A 25,394-nucleotide genomic window follows, 5' to 3' on the forward strand; every position below is an offset into this window, starting at 1 on the left:
TCAGGAACAGTCCGATTGTTACCAAACTCCTTTTAAACAATTCATAGAGGACATGGGTGCCAAGTGAGGCTCAGTGTGGCCCCCAGATTATCTTGTTCTTTGTGAGGGCAACACACGTCGTTACTGGGAGGGGGAAACAACAGAAATAGATTAAAGAACGTAAGTTAAAGAGTACATGGAAGGTTTAAAACCATTAGAAGAGTAACTTTTGTTTAGTTGATAGACGCTTGTTGAGTTTTCTTGGCATGGACCCTCCAGTTGTCCCTGCGACCTGGATGGATGTGGATGTGGACCTCGGTTTTGCCCTCTTTTTCTTTTTCCTCCTCTGCTCCTTCTTGTTGGTCACCATCATCCGCTGTGCTCAGCTGGTGCTGGACCCTTACAGCGCCGTCTCTGCGTCCGCATATCAGGAGGAGCAAACGGAGGAATGACGGAGACCAGCGACCACCTCAGGCTCCTCGTGAGGAATAAGAGAAACTGCACCCGCGAAGGGCGTTTTTGTGTCCGGTCCACGTGTTGGAGAAGGTTTAAAACTTTTGGTTTGAGGGAATTTTGGTGCCTTTTCTGCTCCACTGAAACTTTGTCCAAAAGCTGCACCTTCTAGTGATGTTAGGGCACAACATGGAGTTCATAAAGTGTTCCGCTTTGGAGGTGGTGGAGCCGAGGTCAGAAAACTCAACATTTTAGTGAACGCAACAAAATGTGAGTTAAACACAGTTAAAAATAAGTAAAACAACCCCCAAAACGTTTTTTTTTTTTTTTTGTTTACTTTCTGTGTTTTGTTTATATTTCTTTAGGTGTCATATTTTCTATTCTGTTGTTGTGTATGTTTTTAAAATACATTTTTGTGTTTCTTTGGATATGCTGTTGTGTTTTGCACCTCTTGGCCACTGTTTCTTTGCTAAATAGCATGTCTGGAAATACTACTCGCAGCTCCACCGCACAAAGTAGCAAAACAAAGTTGACCTTAATTTGTTCCAGGGAAAATATTCAAGACAGACTTTGCCATCTGCTCATCACAGCAGAATCTGCACGGTGGAAGCTCTCTGATGCAAACAAAAGCCAGTCCCTTCCACAATAACAAAGAGCAGATGTTCAAAAGATCTCAATGTAAAACAGATGCTCAGTTCTTTCCATTTAAATGTTTTCACTTTGTTTTGGAGATTTAGCACAAAATAATCTGTTTAATCAGCTTGAAAGAAGTTTGGAAACTTAGTGGGTTTAGTGCTTTTTTTGTGTGTTTTTTCTCTCCAAATCCATCACTTGAAACAGCCGCTTTTCAAAGATCTTAACGTTTGGGACCTCAGACGAATGTTGAGAGGAATATGTTTGGTTAAAACTCCTTCTCCATAAGAGATGGGACTCTGTAGAATTTCAATTTTAAAGACTAAAATGTTTGCTAAATCATTAATGATTTAGCAAACATTTTAGAACAATATTCAGGAGAGAACGGCGCAAAGACAACAGATGAGTGAGTTGAAATGTGCTTACTTTTAAAGCAGTTAGTCTCCTTTTGAATTTAATACCAGAAACAAGGTTTTAAAAAATTGTTGGGGAGCATGTTGCTGACGTAAAATTACCCGACAACAAACATGGATAACCCCTCCGGTGGGTGGAGTTTTCTTCCTTCACAGTCATCAGAGCGACCCGACACCGCCCACTTCGGATAACCTGGGATGCAAAAGCATGCGAATCCCATTGTAGCTACTAGCCGGTAGCATTAGCAAAAAGCTAATTTTATATCTGCGCCAGACAGGATGGAAAACAGTGAGGGGTGAGTGGTTTTCAGATCAGGTATTAGTTGCACCGTCTGTTTTTTCTTTGTGAGCCACTCCACTCGACACAAAAGTGTTTATTTCCCAGTCACTTGCATCAGTTATTCTTCATGTGAGACATTTTTTTTTGCTTATGCTAAGCTAACGAGCTAGCATGTTCCCTCCTGCATCAAGATGCGGTTTGTCTCCTCGCTGCCCAACTTGCTCGCAATTAAGTGTTTATTAACTCGTGGCGGTTTACTTTAACACTCACTCTGACATATAATAGGTTATTAATCCCTGTTATTATATTAGAAATGTGATTTTTCTACGTGTCCCACTTCGTGCTAACAAGTTCAAGGCAAACGTTTAATTAACTCCTGAAGCATCTTTACAATTATTTTCTTTTGTTTTATAGATTTATATGCAAAGCAGATGTTAGTCATTTACCTTATCAATCCAAATTTATTTGCGTCCATGTTTTTACTCGTGAAGTGCATCTTCTTTCCATGTGTGATTGTCTTGTAAACAAAACCTTTGATACGTAAATTTGTTTCTTCATCTATTTCAATCCGTTAAATGATTAAAGATGTTTTGCATCTTTACTACATTTTTACAACTCGTCTCATTAGTTTGCATGCATTTGTACTGTTTTTACCTCGGAAGATCATAAGCTATATGCAAAAGGAGATATCAGAAACAGCAACTGTCCCTACAAACCTGCCCTGTTCAGACAGGATGATAGAGTAATGTTGATCAGGTAGGTGCACACATGCAAGGAATATGTCTCCGGTTAACTTAGCTCTCAGTACAAACACAAGATATAGTCCATACACATGTACAAAGATTGGAGAAATAATGGAGGTTAGTGCAATGATACTATATGATACGTGACAAACGATTCTGTCAATATGACAGTTGAATTGGGCCTTACAGACTTATCCTGGCACTGCAGATCAGACTTTGAATAAACATTAGCGTGATTTTTAGGTTGGATGACTTTCTCACAACCACATGCACTCAGTTAAAGATACACCATGTAGCGGGAAAAAAACTGCACAGTCCTGCAACAAATCCCACCTGCGTACCCGAAACATTTTATGATGATCGATCAGGACGTGTGGCGCTGCTGAACTGTTATACTAATCGGTATTTTTATGTGGTCCCAAAATACGAAACAAAATGCCACTGAACAAAACCAAAATCACCATAACATCCCAGAAAATAACTGAAGTTTCTGTAGTTTTGTTTTGCTTTCCTTTGCAGAAGCCATGATTTAGTTGCTGTGTTTTGCAGGGCCACCAGACATCTGTTTTTGTTCAGTAATGGTGTAGTTATTTGTGTTTAAGGTTCAGAATTTTATATAATTGAACTGGGTTTGTTCTGTAAACACAAGGCCAGTACCTTGCATTGTGTGCATCTACTGCCGCAGGTGTGTGAACTTGTGCAAATGGATGAACTTGTGTTCCCTCCTCAGAATGGAGGTGGACGGCTGGGACCCGAGTCTGGAGGAGGAGTTGGGTATCTCTCTCGATGAGCTGAAGAAGTGGATTGAAGAAGCTGTGGAGAACAGTGATATTGTGCGGAAGAAAAAGGCTCAGCTGACCGAGCTTAAGGAGTGGGTGGAGCAGAAAGAGGAGGAGGAGACGAAGACAGAGATGCTTCTCAGCGATGCCAATCAGTGAGAAGGAATTTACTTTTCCTCAGCAAGTGGTGTGTTTGTGTTTTCAGACCCGCTCACGTCTTTCCTCTCCACTCTCCTGTAGGTCTGTCTTAGAGTGTGAGAAGCTGGTCAAGGCAGCTTATCGAACGAACGGCCTTGTCTACCGTGAGAGCAGCTCGGAGGACGAGGGAGGCGGAGGAAACACGCTGCCCTCTGAAGTCATTGAGATAGATGATGATGACGACGATGACGTCATTGCTGTGGGCTGTTGTAAGTCGTGGCGTTTTGTAAAGGGATGAGTTACCATTCAGTGCTACAAATCATTGTAAATAATGAGGTCATAATTTATCTTTCTCCTCTCTTCTGCACCATCAGTGGTTCCTCCAAAGAAGACTTTAACTCCTGCCAAAGACCCAGCGGTGAGAGCATAGAAATAAGTCTGTTTTTTTTCCCATACTTCACCTCTTATTGTTTCCGATGACCGTCTGGATTGAATAATTATGTTATTTGATTAACACTCTTTATGTAAAATTCCCTGATATTTAAAAATTTATTGGATGGAGTCTCTCTGCCAGTTAAAACCATCTCTTGAATTACATTTAGCTTTTTGTTGAGACTCAAGATAAACAATCACAGTCACGTGAAAAAGAAAGTACAGCCTCTGTCAGCAAACCTTGGGTTTTTCTATCAAAACAAACCACAAGACTTTTGGAACTATGCTGGACAGATGAGACCAAAGTGGAGATGTTTGGTCATAATACACAGCAGCACATCAGCACCAACACCTCATACCAACTGTCAAGCACGGGAGTGGAGGGCTGATGATTTGGGCTTGTTTAGCAGGTGCAGGACCTGGACTCCTCTGAGGCTGTATTTATCTCATTTTAATAGCTGGTAAGGACCAGATGATACTTTCTGTTGTCCTCCTGTGTAAAACCTTAAAGAGGGTGAACTTTCTTTTTCACATGACTGTCAATGTTTTATCCCTGTCTACCTTTAGACCAAATAAGTTAGCTTTTTAAAAGGTGACAGGCTACACAAGATGAGATCCATTTTAGTAAGATAGAATGCTGTATAATTCGACGGATAACACATTTAAGTTCAGTTTTCTCTGATTCCCATGTGACAAACAGTTAGGTCAGGCTGATCATCAAAGGTAAAACTATGCTGCGCTGTTATTTATTTGATGCCACCATTCTTCTGACCAGTTAATCAGATGCTCAAATGAAACCACGGTTAATTTGCCTGCCAAGTAAATGTTACAAGGTCCAACCTTCTAGAAAGATTTCCATTGCAAAATGTTACATAAAAGGACCGAGGTGGCCATTTTAGCACGGTACCACCACGTTCAACTGGCATCCGATTAGTGGTGCGTAATGCGTGCCTGAAGGTGGCTTATTTGGTGCCCAGAAAGGGGAAAAGGGCAGGGATAAGACATCATTAACGGGAACAGTCATGTTCAGTTGTGGAAGAACAAAACGGTTTCAAAGAGAACTGCTCACACCTTTGCTAGAAAGAGAAGTGAAAGCCTCTGTGTGACTGCAAAAGACTTTCAGAGGCAAGATGGGAAGGTTTTGCCATGGCCTCCACAGACCTCTGGCCTAAACATTCAGTAGTTGAAAGTCTGTGGACAGATCTCTCAAGATGGATCTAGATTCTTACAGAACCCTTTAAGAGTTCTGAAGGAAGAATTAGTAAAATAATGCAAAAGTGTTGATAAGCTGGTACTTGCCAAAATGTGGCCAAACTTTAGTATTCCAGTGTATATTTTCAAACAAATTGACTTAAATCTAAGACATGGATAATCAGTGTTAGTGTATATTATAGGTTCCAAGTGATAAGCAATAAATAATGTTATTTCCACAATATTATTGGGTAAAGCTTTGTACAAAAGCAGCCAGAAGCAGATGAATTCTTGAAATTAAGACAAATCTTTTTGCAAAGTTCTGCAGCATACAAGATTTTCAGCATTTAAGATATTCACCTGGCTGATTAGGTTATGGATCATTCATAAAAGAATAGCTTTTCATGTCTGTTATGAAGTAGACTTTTGCTCATTGCTGTAACCTGTTCTCTATCTATGACACCAGTTAAAAGAGGCCTCCGCAGTTCTACAAAAAACCTCCCAGCAGGTGCAGAAGTTGGTCCAAATTGCCTGCAAGGCTTCACCTGCTGCTTCGTTGCTTCGACCTTCAGCACAGTCTTCAGCTCTGTCAGGTGAGCACACACTAAGGTACACGTGTCACACCTTTTAGGAGGCATAATTGATACCAATGTGTTTGGCTTTTCGACCCTTCAGGCATTCAGAGTTCAGGACCGTCAGTGTTCGTATCCCAGGCTCCATCTCAAGCTCTGACCCAGCCGAACCCTAACGTGAAGGAAGATGAGCTCAAGATCGGAATGAGCATTTTAGGAAAGAAACGCACTAAGACGTGGCACAGAGGCACCCTCGTTGCTATCAACCCTGTTGGTGTGTTTTCCTCCTCTGGTTTCTTTTTTGAGTTACTTTGAAAGTCATTTTAAGCATTCAGCGCTTCAGGCTGCTGAAATATTTTGCACTTGGCCCCTTTTTTCCTCAACTTGCTGTATCTCTGATTTGTCTGTATGCAGGAAATGGCATATTCAAGTATAAAGTGAAGTTTGATAAAGGCAAAAGTCTGCTGTCTGGAAATCATGTGGCGTTTGACTATAACCCAACACTGGAGAGTCTGTTTGTCGGGGCTCGTGTAGTCGCCAAGTACAAGGACGGCAACCTGGTGTGGCTCTATGCAGGAATCGTAGCAGAGATGCCCAACACCAAGAATCGCATGAGGTGGGTGGAAACAAATCTGAAGACGTGTTCAGGTGCCGATTTACTACGTGAGTTCATTAATGTTCCCGTGTGTGTTTCAGATTTCTGATCTTCTTTGACGACGGCTACGCTTCATATGTGATACTGCCTGAACTCTACCCAGTTTGCAGACCATGTAGGAGCATTTCTCAGGTTTTCTTTGATCTAAAGAAAAGCCCTTGTCTGTGGGAAACGGGTAAATAAAATAAGATTATTTCTTTTGATAGTAAAACATACTTGGGAGGACATCGAAGATGCTTCTTGTCGAGACTTCATCGAGGAGTACATCTCAGCCTATCCCAGCAGGCCAATGGTGCTCCTGAAAGTCGGCCAGATAATCAAAACGGAGTGGGAGGGAACCTGGTGGAAGAGCAAAGTGGAGGAAGTGGATGGCAGCTTGGTCAAGATTCTCTTTTTGGTATGCCAGCGCCAGAATTATTTCTTATTTTTGTGACAAAGATTCAGCAAACAGCTTTTATCCTGAGATGAGAACTAAAACTAAGAAAACATCAACATGTAAATGGGGTTTTGTCCTCTTACCGTGTAATAGACAATGACATTTGTAACCACGGTAACAACACTCAAAGGAAATACCTCGTCTCAGATGATTTAGGCAATTTAAAACTCGACTAACACTAAAACCTCACTTAAGCTAACTATAAAACCAAAGGACAAATTTGCACGCAAGTGTCTGTGTTGATCAAATACCCCAAATCGTTCCCTCTCTGTGGGGTGAGATTCGATGCAGACGGTAAACGAGCCCTCGATGGGGTGAAGATGAAACCGTCTTTACTATGACTGCAAGTGAGAAGGTGTTCCGGTTTGAATAAATATCTGAATAACTGTTGTCTGCAGCAGTTGACAGGCTGAATTTGTTGTGTCGCGTGGTGTTGAGCAGGATGACAAGAGGAGTGAGTGGATTTACAGAGGATCCACCAGATTGGAGCCCATGTTCAACCTGAAAATGACAACAGCAAACACCCACGAGAAGAAGCTGGCTGGCCAGCAGAGGACGAGGCCTAACATGGGTAACGCAACACACCCCTTCAGACCAACGTCCACACAGATATAAACACTACTGTGGAGCTAAAGTGTTTGGGACAGAGTCGCGTGTTTCTTTGAGTTCCCCCTCTGTTCGTTAGGCGTAAAATTCTAAATAAAAACAATTCGGACATGATTAAAGTGCTCAGGCCAGACTTTAATTTTAAGTAGTTTTAATATATTTCAGTTCCATTGTGTAGAAATGACAACGCTTTTTATACATAGTCCCTTCATTACAGGCCACCGTGAAAGTTGCCATTATTCAACATGAGGTGAGTAGCTGTGTCAGTGAAAGTCAGAGAAGCTGTTATGAGGCTGAAGAACAAGAGTAACCATTAGAAACATTGGTCAAACTGTAGGATTATCAACATGACCTGTCTGGAACATCATTAAGAGGAAAGAATGAACCGGTGAGACTTCCACAACTGATGAGACTGAGGAGCAGGGGGGCAACTCAAAGAAAAATGTGGCTTTGTCCCAAACATTATGGAGAGCACTGCATATTAAAGCAGTGCTCTCCATAATGTTTGGGTATAATTAAAGTATTAATACATTTTCTGTTATTTAACCATCATTTATACAAGTAAAGCCATTGATACACGGAGGCTCATTCTCAAGAGACCTATTTTGAAAAGAGATGCAATAAAACACATTAATAATTCATGAAAAATTCACTTGGAAAAGGCTTTCTGTTAAGATGATATGTGAGCATCCTTAGTCGTGTGTGTTGTTTATTTAATGTTGACTAATTATTTAGAGGCCTTTTTTTAATCTCTAGGGGCATTAAGAAGTAAAGGTCCAGTAGTTCAGTACACCGGGGTGGAACATGTTGGAGGGTCACCTGTCAAAGCACCGCCGGCCTCACCCAGTCAGCCTTCAACAACGCCACAGCTTCAACAACGCCCGCAGCCCCAGCAGCCCCAGCAGCCCCAGCAGCCCCAACAGCCTCAACAGCCTCAACAGCCTCAACAGCCTCAACAGCCTCAGCAGCCCCAGCACCCCCAACAGCCCCAGCAGCTCCAGCAGCCCCAACAGCCCCAACAGCTCCAGCAGCTCCAGCCGCCCCAGCAGCCCCAGCAAACCCCCCACAGCACACAAACTGTACAGCCACCACGTGTTGAGTAAGTCTGCTTATAAAAAAGCTACAGACACTACTAATGCTATTATAGTTAAAATCGTTATATACTAAAAGCAAGGCTACGATACAGTCGTATTTGTTGACCAGAATAGCATTACAATCCTGCAAATGTTCAGTCAGAGCTTCATCAATCAGATCATTTTCACACTCGTTTTTATTGAAATGTTTTATCAAAGGATCAAACTGATCAATCATAGCAACTTCATACTGATTTGTAGTGATCCTACCCTCCAAGTGGACCCAACCAGTGTCAGAACAGACACGTTCTCTCACTAAAGGGGTCAAAGACTCAGGTTTTTCTGATACTTTGTTGATTACTGGTTGAAGAGAAATTAAGTTCAAAGCATTTCCTTCCTTGATTGTCATGTGTGGTAGCAGCCAGCGAAAAATGTACGAGCTTGGCGGCTTGATGAGGAGCAGCAGGAAAACTGGAATGTCAATTTTATTGTTTTCACCAGTACGAGCTAGCAGGAACAACTAACACTTGCATGGCTTTAAGACTATATGGGCAGACAGAGACTGCAGATAGAGCAGTAAAAGTAAAGGAGCGATCGCAGTTCTTGTGTACATCAGATGGCAAATTATTGGACATGTCACTGATAAAGAGCCTCTCTGCACCCTGGACGTTGAACTGTTTTACCTGCCAAACGGCTAACACAACTTTTAACTTTGAGTTAGTACGGAGCGCGATCGTGAGAGAAAGAGAAAAACTTTTAATATAGGGGCGGGCTATCTATTATATATTCACTTTTCCGCTAAAGCTCCAGAGCTAAGTGTGGACCTGTGTTGGTCAACAAACGAAGGCAGGATTTGGAGAAGTGAGTGTGGTACAGTTGGCTCCAACGTACACTTTGTTATCGCCAGCCAAACTAAAGCTGAGCCGGACTAAGAAAAGAATAAGTAAGAGTAAACTTTCACAGGATGTTTGAAGATGCAGAAATCCAGTGGCAGAACTTGGCTGCCCTTGGTAAGTGCCAGTTATTTTTGTTTTGTTTTTTCCAGAAAACAACAATACTGTTAAGTTACCGTTATAGCCGTTAGCTAACCATCAACTGGTTCTCCCAAAACATTAACAGTAAAAGGATTTTAACTTGACCTTTTTTCCAGCCCTTTTTTATTATATATTTATTTGTTCTTTTACTGTATGTAACAATACAATGTGGTTTCAGGGTTTGGGGTGTTAACTTTTATTACATATTTACATGTGTTGCTCCTAACTGTCTTAAAGGAACAAACACCAGATGGCAAAGAAAAGTACTTCTCCGTTTATCCCCGGGGTGGGGGGCACCCACGCCTCCAAACTCCTGCAGTTTACATCCACCACCCTCTCAAGGTGAGGTCACCTTTTTGTACAACTTTGTGTGTTTACGGTAAATAAAAACTGAATGAAGGGATTTGCGAAACTAATTTAGACCCTTTTATTAAAAATGGCTCAAAGACAAAACATCAGTTTTGTGTGACTGTGACTCCATTGGTAGCCATTTCTTTGTTCATTTATTTTTTTTTTACAAACGAACAGAATGTGTGGACTTAGTCCTGAGAGAGTTATTCACACATGCACCACACAGCAGCAGAGTCTTAACATGCTTACTTTCTCACAACTGGAAATACTCCAGACTAGAGCCTAGCAGGCAGGGCGGGATGTAGTGGAAATCATTTGTTGGCATGGCAGATGAGGCTTTATCTCTCTATCTGTAATGACGACTGATTTTATGTTGACACTTTACTAAATGCACACATATTTGCACTATCAATAACAAGTGGAAAGCAACATATAGGCAGGCAGAAGATAACAAAGCAGCGGTGTTTGTCAGACATCTTGCTTTTCATAGATTCTTCCAGAAAAGCCCTAGTTTCACAACAACAGCACAACTCTGTAAGAGTCCAGTTACTCAACTGGCCAGACTGCAGTACAGACCTGTTGTAAACATTTGGTGCATTGTGATTAAAAAAAATGTTGACAAAGGACGTCCCAAACTGGAATTTGGAACGTAGAATCTGATATCGGTCAGGAGTAGGACATTTGTTTATCAGAGCTGACGCAGCACAGTGGTGAACATGCCCCCACATTTTTTTTTTTTTTATTCATTTTGTTAACACGGTGCTGAAATCAAATTGAGTGAGCATATATTTTTAATGCGCTGTCTCTTCATTATGTCAAGTTGAATACATAATGATTTGCAATTCATTGTATTTTGTTTTTATTTGTCCTAACCGTTTGTGGGACTTAATGATATGCTGCACATAAATGAGCCTCATTTTATGAGCTCAGTAGAAGGTATTGATTTCAATTTGTGTCTTCTTATCTTTTTTCATTCATAGTGGAAGAGTTTTGAGCATTCCAAACACTCCTACGGTCACTTTCCCTCAGTCGTTTCAGAGACTGGTGCCCTCTCTGCCTCCCGCTGCCCATCCTCTTCCTCCTCCTCTTCTTCCTCCTCCTCCTCCTATGGCACACACGATGGCCACCATCCCTCAGCAGCCTTCATACAGAGCCCCGACAGACCGCATCTTCTACCTGGCACACGCGTGTCAGCCTGCTTGTCTGAATCGTGTCCGACCAGTAAAATCGGACATGCACCGAGGAAAGAACCCCCTCCTCACACCTTTGCTGTATGATTTCAGACGTATGACGGGTCGACGTAAAGTCAACCGAAAGGTAAACGCAACAGCAACACTGCTGAGGACAAATTTGTTTGTTGTTTAAGTTCTGTTCGTCTTGTATAACCTCCCCCGTTTACGTGTCCACCCTCCAGATGTCTTTCCATGTGATCTACAAGGCTCCGTGCGGACTTTGCCTGCGTAGCATGGCAGAGATCCAGCACTACCTCTTCCAGACCCGCTGTGACTTTATATTCTTAGAGATGTTCTGTCTAGACCCCTATGTGCTCGTCGACCGGCCCTTCCAGCCACAGAGGCCCTTCTATTACATTCCTGACATCACTAGTGGAAAAGAGGACATCCCACTTTCCTGTGTCAATGAGATTGATACCACCTCGCCTCCTAAAGTAACCTACAGTAAGAATGACTTTGAGATTGTTCCAAAGGAGACATTATTTGGGGTTTGTGCAGAAATGAGACATCACGGTATGTTTAGTCTCTAAAGATGACCACTGACAGAACTGATCAGATCGTGAAGATTTAAGGGAGAGCAAATTTTTTGGGATGTTTACTGGTCTTGGGACATAATTTATATGCATTTTTTTTTTTTTTTTTTTTTTAGTAGAAGGAGGGAAAAAAACTACAGTGACTAAGAATACTCGAATCAATACTCACCTTGTGACTTGTATAACCTCCTTAGGGGATCGATGTCAGACATTGTTCCTTCTAAAAGGACCGACAATTTTACTGTTCCTCGCTCTCCATTCCCTCATGGCCCACGAAGGCTGCCTTACAGAGCACAACAGCCTGGTGATGCGTTACCATCTCGCAGTTTAGTTGAGTACGAGATGTGGACAAACGCATCTGTTACATGTTTTCTTATGAGACGGGGCTGAAAAAAACCTGTCATACCTTCAGTAGTGATTTGGCTTTCTGCTGCAGAGCATGATGGTAATTGTTTTAACACCAGTGTTAAAACAATTATTTTACAATAAGCTTTGTGTCTGCTGAATTGTAAAAGCTTGTGTTTTTGACTGCTGAAATATAGGCCTAATTACCTTATGCCTCATTGTTATTAATTGAATAGGTGCAGAGATTAAAGTGCTAACTTAAATTACATTTGAATGTTCTTTTTAGATTAAAAAATTAGCACAAAGCTAAGTTTTTATATAAAGTATCCGTTGTCCTCCACAGTGATACACTGCAGGGAATAACAGTGTCGTGCTCTGTGCTCATCACGCCGGTCAGGCCAGCTGATGTTTTCAATCTGGTCCCAATTTATTTTTTAATAGACAGATGGATTAAAGCGGTCCATTACCTTAAATTTCAGCTGTTTATTCGAGTTGAAGGCGTGCTGATTCTAAAAAGCCCCCGGCTTTAGACTTCACCCCTGTGTCTTAATACACAGTACCTGCAGCTGAATGCACGTTGCTTTGTACAATCAAGATGGATTCTGTGAGAGGCTGACTGATGTTCTTCTCCTCTCTTTAAGGTAAAGAGCGTATTCCTGAAGACGGAGTATTTATTAACACCAGTGCAGACTTCCTGATTGGGTGCGATTGCACTGATGGCTGTCGAGATAAGTTAGTGAAGCTTTTTATATGTCTGACATTTCTGATTGACTGAATTTGTGTACCGAGGTGATCTTGATATTTTTATGTCTTAATTGCAGGTCCAAATGCTCTTGCCACCAGCTGACCCTTCAGGCTACAGCTTGTACACCGGGGGGACAGGTCAACCAAAGCGCTGGATATCTGTACAAGCGATTGGAGGAGTGCCTTCCCACAGGGTCAGACACTGCACATACTTAAAGCCTCTCCACTTGTTGTGGAGTCTGCAGAAAGACTTAACTCACTCTGACCCTTCATAATCTTATAAGAAGACAGTTACTCTTGAGTATAACGGCTAATTTGGTTCTCATGTTTCTCTTCGCTTTCCCCCCCCCGCCCCCCCCCCCCGCCCCCCCCCCCCCCCCCCGCTGTCCCTTAGGATCTACGAGTGTAATAAAAGGTGCAAATGTTGTGCTCAGATGTGCACTAACCGACTGGTGCAGCACGGCCTACAGGTCCGTCTTCAACTTTTCAAGACTCAGAACAAAGGCTGGGGCATCCGATGTCTGGATGACGTGGCCAAGGGCTCGTTTGTCTGCATTTATGCCGGTGAGCAAACAAACTTGGAATTATAGGTGGTGGAAAACAGGCAGAGGCGGACCTCGTGTTTGAAATTCACATCTTTCGCATTGTTTCCTGACACTTTTACAGGCAAAATCTTGACAGACGACTTTGCCGACAAAGAAGGTTTAGAGATGGGTGACGAGTATTTTGCCAACCTCGACCACATAGAGAGTGTGGAGAACTTTAAGGAGGGCTATGAGAGCGAGGCTCACTGTTCAGACAGCGACGGGAGCGGCGTGGATATGTCCAGGATAAAAATCCAGCCATCTGCTTTGGTATCAGGCAGCGGTGGGGGGCGACCACCCAAGCCAGGTGAGTACAAACGGAGCGGTGGGAGATCATGGCAGTCCCTGTTAGTAAGTCTGCTCCGATTGGTCGGCTGATTTTCAGTGTGGGGCATCTCTGATCGGTTCTCAGGGGATCAGATTTCTTAGTGATATGCGGACGGTGCGTTTTCCAACCCCACATAATAAATAAATAATTAAAACCTCACTGGTCAGATGATGGTTAAAGCTGATTAAAGTGATAACACGTGGTCGACATTTTTTTGACAACCCAAATGTACAAAATACAGCACTTTATTTTAAGTTAAACGTTTGTTTAAAAAACCTTTTCTCTCTTGTGCTTTTATATTTTGAGACCAATTAAAAAAGAAATGAGGCCAAAATAATCTGCCGGGATATGCTGGAATTCCTTTTATGTTGGATTTGGAAGAAATACCTTTAACCAGGAAGCTGGAGTTCTTTATGTTTCCACTGACGGAGAACTTGGAAAGAAATTTAGAACAAGACTGAATCTGAATGTGAACTTAAAGGGAAAAAAAGAAAGTCTAATATCTGTGTATCTCCACCCGCCAGACATGAGAAGATTCTCTGCCATGTTTGTTCTCACCAAACCTTAGCCAATGTATCTCTTTGTGCATCTCCCTTTTTTTTTCTTCTTCTCGCAGCCCAAAACTCGAGCTCGTCAGACGACAGCAACGACGATGAGGACAAAGACTCAAAGAGCGAAGATGAAAGCGACAGTTCCGATGACACGTTTGTGAAGGACAGCTACTTCAGCTCCAGTTCTGTGTGGAGGAGTTACACCACACGTGGTCAGCTCAAAGGCACCAAGGAAGGTCAGCTCGCTGCACATTTGTCACGCAACTCGGAGAAGATGGTCGTGTGTTAAAGGGTGTTTGCTTGGCAGCCGGTTGAGTCATTAACAGTTTCGCAATGTTCTCCTTGCAAATTCAGACTTTCTCCTTCCCGTTTTCTCACGTGGCAGATGAAATCTTGATAAATGACTTTGTTTATGATGCTACGTCAAAAGAACAATCAAAAGAAATTTAATGATTTAAGGAGCTGAGTTTTTAAAGACTACAAAGCATGGATATGTTTACAAGAAATAAACGTGCTGTAGTACCTGTCCATTGAAAGACGAGTTTAAAAAGAAGTTCTGCAAAGATCTTCGAGGAGGAAAAATTAGTGTGTTTTGGTGATTGAAAAGATCATTTATATCATGCGAGATAAAAAATTTCTATTTTTCTCTTAATTGGTTACGACCAAATTAACATTGTTGAACATAATCTAACACACTATGAGCTTCTCGTGACACCTGTTGTTCACTTAATGGTTCAATATGAAACGAATATAAAAATTGTAGGTATTTGCAGACCCAATAAACAATGGTTTTCTCTCATGACGTCATTATACAAACTACTTTAAGTCAGCTGGAGTATTTTCTAAGTCAAAGTGAGTCAAAGTCTGGTTCGGAGAATTTCTTTGTTTTTTTTTTCTTCACGCTTGCTGCTCGCCCTCCTACTTCAGGGAGTCAGGACAGTAAGGACGGATTGAGCCTCTCAGCGAAAGCAACAGATGACGAGAAGCCACCGTCCATGCCAGAGGAGACGGGAAAAAGCAAAGTGGCGTCTTGGCTGACGAGCCAGGGGCTGAAGAAGGTGTGTAGATAAAAGAAAAACAGCAGAAATAATAACGATTAATGGGGCTTTATTTCAGATGGAGGGAATGCAGCTCCTTTATAACATTATTATAAAAATAAGTATCTTAGATGCAACTGAAGACGTCATGTGACGTTTTTAACAGGACAAATGTAAAGAGGACTCTGATTTTAAATGGATTTTGCATCATAACTGCATTGCATAATGATAGATAACCCTTCCTTTACTGTTTGTCCATGACAGGAAACTGGAGACAACAAGAGGTATGTATGAAATGCCAAAATATGCAAAAATGATCCAACAATGACGTAAAGATTGACAGATTTTTTTTAATTATTTTTTTTATTATTATTATTTTAAGCCACATAAAGGCAGAACTGGTGAAGAAGCAGGATGTGATGACTCTCTCAGACAGCGACGATGTTCAGACCATCAGCTCAGGATCTGAGGACAACAAGGAGAGGGAGAAAATCACTACAGGTACACGGAGGGAAACGGGATCTGGGTCTCAGTCTGCGCAGTTTTTCACCGTTTCATCTTTTCATTCTTCTCTTTCTTCCTGCTTCAGGTGTGACCAAAAAGCAGGTGGCAGTGAAATCTACTCGAGGCATCGCCCTGAAAAACAGCCACAGTATGATGGTTAAAACTGGTACGCCTGGAGTCATGGGAGGGTCGGGGGGTCAGGGGGGGAAACCTGGACAGCAGGGGCCGAGTGGAGGAGGTGGAGAAAACGCTCCCAGAAACACCCGCCTCTTCTTCGACGGGGAAGAATCCTGCTACATCATCGATGCCAAGTTGGAGGGGAATCTTGGGCGTAACCTCAATGTAAGATGTTGACATTATCTTATTGTGTGTCACCTAAAAGCAGGTTTTTCCTCTAACATTCTCCCCTCGTCCTTCTCTCCGTGTTACAGCACAGCTGCAGTCCTAATCTTTTCGTCCAGAATGTGTTTGTGGACACACACGACTTACGGTTCCCCTGGGTGGCGTTCTTTGCCAGCAAGTGAGTTTTGTCGCAGTCAGTAAAGGTGCCATGTCATGAAAGATCTTTACACACACACACACACACACACACACACACACAGCATTTGTGAGCTCTAATAAAATCCTAATTTTACTATCGCAGCCTGTGCAGTGAATGCAGCTACGTTCACATGTACGATGATCTCTCACAGAAAGTTAGAAGTGTCAGTATGCCTCGTAGGACGCGCACTTGTTTTAGTCAATAACTTGACTGTCCTCTTGTGCATGTAAGCTCTTACAAGGATGGTGGTCTGGGTAAATGGCATGCAACCGATGAGCCGAGCTTTCTGCTGCTCTGGGGAGCCGTCAGAAGCTTGAACAACTACAACCTCGAATTTCATGGCATTTTGAACGCTGCTTTACGGATCCTTTACATCAGAGAGTTAAGCGGAGCGCGGACCATGTTGAAACACGGATGTTCTGTTTAGAAAATGTAATAACAAAGTAAAAACAGAATATGCCTTTTTATGGATCATCAGATGCGAAGCGGCACCGTTACATATGTCAGCTACTATCACTCATTATGCAACGAGCATCAGCTCAATGGGAGAAAGTTGTTGCTCATAACAAATAAATCTAAGTCAAGTGTTGCATCACACAAGCATGGAGCCGTTGTTGTGTCACTCTTTGTGTTTTATAGAAATGTTTTAGCCTGTTTTTATTGTAAAAAGGTTTGTTTCGATAGTCCCGGCTGTAGAAATGTAATATAAATGCATCTGAAGTGTTTTATGGTTTGCTGCTCATTCCCATATTCACACAGTCAGAATTCTGTGGGCAAACCTGAAAAGCCGGGTTGAACCATCAACTCTTCCATTAGCAACTGCTGTCTCCATGATGGCGTTGGGACGTGCTCCTGTTCTTGCTCTTACTTTCCCTTCTCGTGTCCCCGTGCAGGCGGATCCGGGCGGGCACGGAGCTCACCTGGGACTACAACTACGAGGTGGGCAGCGTGGAGGGTAAAGAGCTGCTGTGCTGCTGCGGATCCACAGAGTGCAGAGGAAGACTGCTGTGATCCATCTGGACTCCTGACGTAGGAAACTTTAAAAACAACAACAAAAAAAACCCCTCCTCAACACTGTAGCTTTGTTTTAGTTTTTTGTGTTCTGTGAATTTTATTACACGTGTTTCGTGATTTTGTTTTATGTTGTCATGTTTCCTGAGTTGTCGCCTGTTTTCTTTATATCTGAATAAAACTTTCTCGAATGAACAAAGCCTCTGCACTTTTATCTGAAAGAAGTGCATGTCAATCAGACCCGTCGTATCCTAAAAAGAATTCATATTTCAGTTCAGCTCTTATGGTTTACACTGCTCAATCCGCCTTATTTCAGATGCTCTAACAGCCCCGCCCCCATTGGGCTGACCAATCGGCTCGGCTTCCTTTAAAATAAACATTTATCTGCATTCACACAGTGGAGGCGACCCACTCGGGACCAGGAGCTGCAACCAACCTTACCGAGTGGTTTGTCTGAAACGTTTCCAAAATGTTTTACTACCCAGCAGTTTTAAAGCGCCATACAGGATGTTTCTCCACGATCTGGTGAGTGAAAATGGGCAGCTGTGGTGGCAGAAATGTGTTTATGGCGGCCCATCAGTGGTGAACAATCTCTGTGGCTCATATTGTAGTTTTTTTTCTTTTTCTGTGCGCGAACCCTGGACTTATTTATTTTGTGAGGCTGAGCTAAAACTACCAAAAATCCCCAAAAGATGCGAGAAGAACTCATTTTTAGGGCAAACCTCTCACTGTTCTTTAAGTTGAGGCTCAATTTTTACTTGATCGCAAGGAAAAGGTCGGATAAGTGATATTTGAATGAAAAAATACAGTTGCTTGACTTAAAAGGCGGAACTCCTGGTACGGGCTATGTTTTCCTCTTGACAATCTGTGTTCCCACTTTTCTACTTTTAAATCAAGCTTTTCCTCCATTTAAACATTTCTGGGTGTACAGTTAAGATGAGAGGAAGAAGAAAAGAGGGTGTCAGAGAGCAGGTGCATCGATGGTAAAGTTTGAAAATACACCCGCTGAAGCCAAAACAACCCAACAGCAGTGTCTGAAGTTCCATCTATCTACGGCTTTGAAGATAAAGAGTCACGTGGGGAAATTTAAAACGAAGAAATGAAGGTTGAATTTCAGTTTTATCTCTTAAAAAGTTTCATGTCGAACAGCATTAGCTGAACGTTTAAAAAAAGATGAATTTGGTACGATTTCGATGTTCAGATGGATGTGTGTGTGTGTGTGTATGTTAGAAGATATTAAACCTCTCGGCTCTTTTTCACATCCGTGGAAGGGTCCGTGTTCTTGCTCGCTGTGAAAATGGTTATGAATAAAAACAAACAGAAAAAAAAGAAATAAACATCAAAGCCATTAGACTAATTTTTATATTGATTTTGGATATTTGCGCATTCTGTCACCAGATGTAAAAGTGTGAGTAACTTGATGTTGGGGGCTGAGTCACATCATGTTCTGTTCTTCACTCCATCGTCATTAAATCTCCGGTTTTAGTCTCAGTAACTGATGGAAAGCATCAAATCTTTGTTTCAGGCTGGTCGCTACAAAAGGCATCAAAGTTCCTCGCCGGGACTTCCTGAAAGTCAATGTGAAGAGCACCTGGTAAGTCATTATTCCTGCAGTCTTCTCTTGTTTTTTTGTTTTTGTTTGTTTTTAATAAAGTTGATGCCTCTTCAGTGATGACATCATGAACTATGTGCTGGAGCGGGTCCCTGCGCCCCGACCGGGTCTGCCGCGGCCTCGGTTCTCCCTCTACCTCTCCTCCCAGCTCCAGTACGGCGTGGTCATGGTCTACCACCGTCAGTGTGCCATTCTCCTGGGTAAGAAAGCGTTGGCAGTAGCAAGGGGGACCGGGGGAGAGATGAAAGTGCTGGTCTCGATGCTAAACTTGTGTCCCTCCAGAGGAACTTCAGTCTGTTGTGGTTCAGCTTTTGAGACAGTGGAGCTCCCAGAAAATCCACATGGATGACCACAGCAGGTGGGAACATTTGCTTGCAGGGTGCAACACAAATTCACTCCTGTGTCCTGCTGCTGAGCATAAGTTCTTTCTTCCAGACAAGCTCTGAACCTGCCAGATGCCCTGTCTCTACTGGAGGAGTCTGAAGGAGCTCTAGATCCTCTCTTTGGAGTGATGCACCTGCAGGATCCCATGCCCAGCCCCAGTGCGCTGATAGAGGTGAGAGCAGGGACAGTAATTAATACCGAGCAGACGTTCGTAAGGGAAGACAAAGCTGGAAGACATCTTATTAGTCGTACTGGTGCAAAGTGAGCTTGTTTGCTCTGTGCTTTTGGTTCTCAGATGAGCCGGGAGTATCTGAGGGAAGCCTCTCCTGAGCTTCCTGAATCAGCCCGTCCAGCTGCTGCTGCTGCTGAGCTGGAAGGTGGTATCATCATCTAATATGCTGCACAACATTAGCACAATTACATACGCTGGGCTTTGAGTCAATCCACAATTAAGACATGAAAATGCACCATAGAGAAAACAGATCGAAACTTACAATGTTACATGCATTCAAAATAAAAGTTACACGCGTGATAAATCAATGCAAATCGAATGAATTGTCTCTAAAAAAGGCAGGTGCGATTATTTAAACATATCAGCATTACATCATTACTGGCGCCTTGAATGTAGAATTGCATTTCTTTGGTCTTAATTTTGGTTGAATATTGTGTATTTGTTGCATCTTTTTAAATAAATACTGTGATCTCGGACCTTAGATTCAGCTCTGATGAATCTGAATCTAAGTTCAAATGTAACTGACAAATGCTGCTTTATGGAAATCTCGAAAATGTATCTAGAACACTATATGTTTTGAATGCAGCTGCCTTCATACTAAAGTCAGGTGAATGACTGATTGGTAACTGAGTGTTTACGGTGCAGACATGAAAAATGGAGGAAGGGTTGAGGAATTACGGCTCTTTAATACATAGAAACCACTCGCTCGGGGCTTAAATGTAAGCCGTTTCGGTGACAGTGTCGGCTATTCCTTCATCGTCTCCGATTATATAAGCAGGTAATAAAAGATGCGGTCAAAGGAGCTCTGAGTACAAATGAAAACAGGTCAAGCGAGGCAACATGGAAGACAGTGGAGGCGGTTGATGGTGGGGTCTTTTCTTCAATAAATGAACTCCCCCCTGCACACCAGCCACTTTCCAGGAGTTAAACACATTAAAATGGAACCATAAAAAGAAAACTTTGCAGAGCAAATACAGACAGTTCACCACAAGGTGGAAATCATTCACAAGGCTGGATAGAAACTGCCAGGCCAGCTCCTGTAACAGCATTCTGCAGACAGATGAAACTAAGAGCGACAAAGCCGATCTAACGCCAACGACGTCAGTGATGTGACTGCAGTGTGCCGTCTGCTCAGACTCGGCCAAATGCAGCCAAACTGATCGGATGGTTCGGTACAGTGCAGATGGACCCGAGGCGTACGGCCGAGTGCGTTTCACCTGCTGAGAAAGTTGAGCTAAATGCTGATACACCGATAAACAGACAGGAAAACAGAGTGGAAAGAAACTTTAGCTTCAACTAGATCCTCCTAACGAACAGAGCTTGATGTAAAAGTGTCGGGGAGAGTCGTGCGACCCATTTCCACTCAGCCAGAGGGTTTCATTGCTGCTGCCTTCATTGGGCCGTGTAGCTGTTGAAAAAGCAGCTTTTTAATGATGTTATCTGTTCTGTTTTTCTCAGGCATAACTGCATCTCCGGACAGCATCACTCTGAGAGAGATGGAGCCTGTTGCCATCCCCACTGCAGAGGTACAGCTGCCAAATGAAGCTCATGTAAAAAATAAATAGAAAACATTTTGAATCTTGCTGGTGATAGTCCACCTCTGTCTTCGCTGCTCTTCAAGTTTGAGGGCGAGGACCTTATTGATCAGCATCCAGACACCATTGATTTCCTGTTGGCACAAGCAGGTCACTTCCCAGAAGGTGTGTGTTTCTGAAAATATGGCCAACAATAAAAGGTCTGTGAGGACAAAGAAGTCGGGGTAAGGAATGTTTCTTTACAGGAGGCTTGGAGTTACCGAGAGAAGACGTGACTCCCGGAGAGCAAGAAAGGGAGCAGGAGAGGGGAGGAAGGGAGCAGGAGAAAGAGAGGACAAAGAGGCGCACGAGATCCACCACCGAGTAACTTCTTCACCCTCATGCACACAGAGACACCTGCGCAGACACACACTGATCAGCTGACTGTCGCTCTGCCCCGTGTCAGACTGCAGCCAACTACTGCCTCCAGTGAGGACGCCATGTTGTCGCCTCAGCAAGAGCCGGCTCCGTCTGTGGAAACACCCGGGCCTCTCAGAGACCAGCTCACCCCCGTCTCTGTGCCCGAGGTCCCCTCGTCGCCATCTGCAGCGGGGGAATGTGAAAGACGTCCAAGAAGTCCCGAGTTAGAGGTGCGAGCTTTTGTAGTATGAAACCGAAGCGTTGCCTGTGAACCATAAGTAGCTTTCGAGAGAGAAAAAAGGTCTCCTTTTGGGTATCAATGGCCTTTTAATGAGGCCCCGCACTGACGAGGTTATCCCAAACATTTAGGCCAACTTAAACAAACAAGTAGCATTTAAGATGCACCAACAGATGAGTATTGATGGCACAGATCCGGTAACGGTTCAGTTGGAGTTTCAGCCTTCTTGGACCACTTGACATCTTCTGGGAACATATAGGTCGAACATAGGCATTTAAATTATTCTAATAATTACATTTTTACACCGTTATCTTTATTGGGGGTGTTTGTTCCGTTTAACTTTGCACAGTTTGGAGCACAAATAGATCTTCACAAGGTTTATGGCAGATTAAGGGAAGCGGTGAAACAAAAGGAGCCAGATTAAAAATCAGCGCTCCTCACACCACCAGGATGTCCCACCGGAGGTGACGAGGAGCAGGAGGAGGAGGAGGAGGAGGCAGCTGACCTTCTTCGACCCGGAGACGCAGCTCTCGAAGGAGGAGCTCGAGGAGCAGATCAACGACCCTCTGATCGGGACCAGACGCCTGCCTCTCCCGCCGCCTTTCTCTGGCAAGATCCTACCTGCCTCCGAGCTCCTCAACAACCCCTGCAGCTGTCAGTAAAACACCCTAGAAGACACAATAATGCACCCTCATATCCCTCCAAAAAAAAAAAAAAAAAAAAAACATCTGGCCACCAACAGGAGAAGCTGTGCATCTGCTCTTTTCTGTAATGTTCTGCGCTTCTATTAAACGCTGGGCTGCGGCCTTCTTTGTGTGCACAGCTGTTTTCATTAATCTCCATTTTTGTGCTGCCTCCTTGAAGTTGTTGCAGTAATTTATTAACTTATATAAAGTGCAAAACCCCCCCCCCCCGCAAAAAACACACACACACACACACACACTCACACTCCTCATGTTCAGCTGCAGCTACCGGTCTATTAAAGGACGTGACTCAAACAACCTTTTCAAAAATAAACCACAAAGCTATTTTCCCCCGCAGTCTTGCCCGACGAGGTGCTGTTTCTATGGAGACGGGCTGCCACCATCACGCCTCTCTCGGGCCCGGACCTTCTGGTCGGGGAGCGAGGGCCCGACTCCACCGACTCTGAGCGGGAGCTGATGGCAGAAAGAGAGGAGCAGAGACTGGAGCTGAGCCCTGAAGAGGTGTGCCGGAGCCTTCATGTGTGACACTGGTTTGTTCAGGTGTGAGGAGGCGGATGTGACGAGAATGTAAACCGATTTTGTGCATCCATGTGTGCGTGCAGGTCCAGAGAGAAATGGTGGAATCAGAGATGTTTGATATTTCAGGTAAAATGGCTTCAGAGGAACAGAGACTCATTTTGCCTTGGGTCAGGTCAAGCATGCATCGCTTCTGGTTAAGGGTTAGGGTCAGTCTGTAGGGAATAACTACAGGGATATGCAAAGTCCTCTAATCTGTGTGTGTGTGTGTGTGTGTGTGTGTGTGTGTGTGTGTGTGTGTGTGTGTGTGTGTGTGTGTGTGTGTGTGTGTGTGTGTGTGTGTGTGTGTGTGTGTGTGTGTTCAGCTCCTGGTATTCTGCCACTGGAGGCCTCTGACCAGCAGGAGGTGTCTCAAGAAATCTCCTCTGTGCACACATCAGAGAGAGAAGGGTGGGTTAAAGAAGACGGATCATTGTGTTTATGTTGGTGCGGTCACACTTACAAGCATGTGTGTGTGTGTGTGTGTGTGTGTGTGTGTTGGCAGGTCCATCATCTCCAGGTCTGTTTCTACGATGCAGGACATCCCAGAGGTGACGGACGAGTTGACTGAAAGATTTGGGGCAGCATCTCCCGGGTATTTTTTTTTTTTTTTTTTGTCTCTGTCCAGTAAAATGCATCCAGTAGAATTGTGCCTTCATTCAGGTTTTGACACTGAAGTGCTGTGATGGGTTGGATGTGTCCAGGTGGTTGCCAGAGTTGGCGGAGCTTGAACTGGAGCCTGTGGTTTTTCATTCCCTTTTACCGCCAGAGGCCGACCGCAGAGCTGTCAGCAACATGTTTCAGAAGCTGCTGGGTAAGGCGGAAGCATCACTCGCTCATGTTGACCCCGAGTGATGACGTCAGACTTTATTTAATTTGCAAAAAGGCTGCGTCAAGGCTTCAAAAGCACCAAACGATGCCATGAGTGGAGCTGTTTGATACTGCTGGTAGTGCAGGACTGAGACCTGGAACACGAGTGGTTAATGTTCTGTGGCTCATGAAGAAATACGGAGTTGGAGTTGAGCTTCTTCTCCGTCTACGCGTTTTTCTTCTCAATGGCAGTTTAGAAAATAGTTGGGTTTTTTTTACATTAAAAGCCAGACAAAGACTAAAATTCCCCTTTACATAAGTACGCTGCCCCTTCACTTCGCACTCGATTGAAGTTTGGCAGCAGTGGCAGCCGCAGGTCTTCCAGATAATCCCAAAACCTTGACACACTTTCTGTTCAAAGGTTCGACTTCAGCCGGTTTGGATGGTGAGTGTCGGGCACAAAAAGAGTCATCCTGAAGCCATCCCAGTGTTTTCTTGTCTGTCCATTTTGGGTTGTTGTCTACAGGAAGATGCTGCTGTCACTGGAGAGAGCCACTGGTCATGAGCTTCCTTTTGACAAATTCACGACGGCCCATTGATGGGCCCTTTCTCAAAGAATTGCTTTTGTCTGATCATTCTAACATTAAGCACTTATTGATGTAATCCTGCCATGATTGTTGTCCTTTCTGATACAGATTTGTGCCTTGACACAAACCCTTCTCATAGCTCTGTGGACAGTTCTTAACAACATCACGGTTTGGTTTTTCCCTCTAACACACACCACCAGCTGTGAGGCGTTTACCGGGCAGGTGGACTTATTCAGGTTGAAGAGGCATCAGCGGGACCTCTGACAGACGCAGGATGCACCCCAGCTCTCTCACTAATGTCTTTAATAAAGGCACTCGGTCTGTTATTTTCCACAAATGGACCAAAAAACTGCACTGAAGGGGTTTTAAGATCAGTCTAAGACAGAGCAAGTCTGTGAGAAACCTTCAGCGTCTCCACCGTGATGCATTTGTGTGTGTGTTTTCATCATAGAGAACCTAAACCTTAAACCTAACCTTTGTCTTTCTGTAGAGGATTTAACAGCCAGGCAGGTGCGTGTGGAGCAGGACGAGCCTTACGGGGACATCTTTATATTTCCAGGATCCAACCACGAAGGTCCGCATCCGGCTTCGTAAAAAGCTCAGCGTCACCACTTTTGTTCTCTTTTTGGCCAAATGAGTCTGGATTCAAGTGATCTACACCCCAAACCCTCACAGGAGTCTTCTTTTGTGGGTTAACATTGTATAATGTTTGTTACTGATGTCTCGTAGACAATGTTTGAAATAAGGTTTTAAAAGATTTCATCAGGTGTTTCCATGTGATTTAAGCGTCATCTGTTGCTGATGGGACCAACGCGTTCTTTTCACTTCATGAGAGTTCAGACCTGTTTTTATTGTTAATTCACTTTTAATGCACTCAGCTCATGTGATTCTGCCCTGAAGGAAGCCTCTGTTCAAATATTGTGTTCAATAAAACAGAAAGCATCGAGAATCTGTCAGTTATTCCCGTAAAGAAAGCGCCCGCTGAGAAGTGAGAGGTATCTGCAGCATGCAGAGCAGGACAGGTGTGCCACAACATGTCGGAGGGTTAAGGAGGAGAGAGGGAAACTGGATCTGTCCTCCCCGTCCTCACACATCTTGATTCTCCTCTGAGGATTTTCTCATGGGGGTTGTGAGCAAAGTTTATTATTAGCGTCCGTCTC

At 43.5% G+C, this 25,394-nt stretch overlaps 3 protein-coding genes across 3 annotated transcripts; all 3 read left to right on the forward strand.

The window, feature by feature from the left end:
• Positions 1-245: 245 nt before the first annotated feature.
• Positions 246-431, forward strand: LOC142380591 (cortexin domain-containing 1 protein). Its single transcript, XM_075466503.1, has one exon. The coding sequence runs from the start codon at positions 246-248 to the stop codon at positions 429-431; it is 186 nt and encodes a 61-aa protein (XP_075322618.1).
• A 1,215-nt stretch (positions 432-1,646) lies between these two features.
• Positions 1,647-17,370, forward strand: setdb1b (SET domain bifurcated histone lysine methyltransferase 1b). The gene is made up of 25 exons (XM_075465621.1): positions 1,647-1,774; positions 3,232-3,435; positions 3,521-3,687; positions 3,793-3,836; positions 5,508-5,634; positions 5,717-5,887; positions 6,028-6,229; positions 6,310-6,383; positions 6,475-6,665; positions 7,146-7,275; positions 8,067-8,409; positions 9,655-9,759; positions 10,749-11,085; positions 11,183-11,444; positions 12,520-12,610; positions 12,700-12,816; positions 13,017-13,186; positions 13,289-13,513; positions 14,151-14,321; positions 15,013-15,143; positions 15,387-15,406; positions 15,505-15,623; positions 15,712-15,968; positions 16,058-16,146; positions 17,061-17,370. The coding sequence occupies exons 1-25, from the start codon at positions 1,758-1,760 to the stop codon at positions 17,176-17,178; spliced, it is 3,882 nt and encodes a 1,293-aa protein (XP_075321736.1). The 5' UTR covers positions 1,647-1,757; the 3' UTR covers positions 17,179-17,370.
• Positions 17,371-18,857: 1,487 nt separating this feature from the next.
• LOC142380592 (meiotic recombination protein REC8 homolog) lies at positions 18,858-25,132 on the forward strand. Its single transcript, XM_075466504.1, has 15 exons — positions 18,858-18,990; positions 19,073-19,148; positions 19,226-19,346; positions 19,470-19,551; positions 20,865-20,932; positions 21,028-21,106; positions 21,187-21,304; positions 21,387-21,570; positions 22,028-22,232; positions 22,620-22,783; positions 22,885-22,927; positions 23,164-23,248; positions 23,343-23,432; positions 23,542-23,651; positions 24,725-25,132. The coding sequence occupies exons 1-15, from the start codon at positions 18,858-18,860 to the stop codon at positions 24,826-24,828; spliced, it is 1,662 nt and encodes a 553-aa protein (XP_075322619.1). The 3' UTR covers positions 24,829-25,132.
• The last annotated feature ends 262 nt before the right edge of the window (positions 25,133-25,394 follow it).

Source organism: Odontesthes bonariensis, chromosome 5 (assembly GCF_027942865.1).
Source record: "Odontesthes bonariensis isolate fOdoBon6 chromosome 5, fOdoBon6.hap1, whole genome shotgun sequence".
NCBI classification, from domain to species: Eukaryota; Metazoa; Chordata; class Actinopteri; order Atheriniformes; family Atherinopsidae; genus Odontesthes; species Odontesthes bonariensis.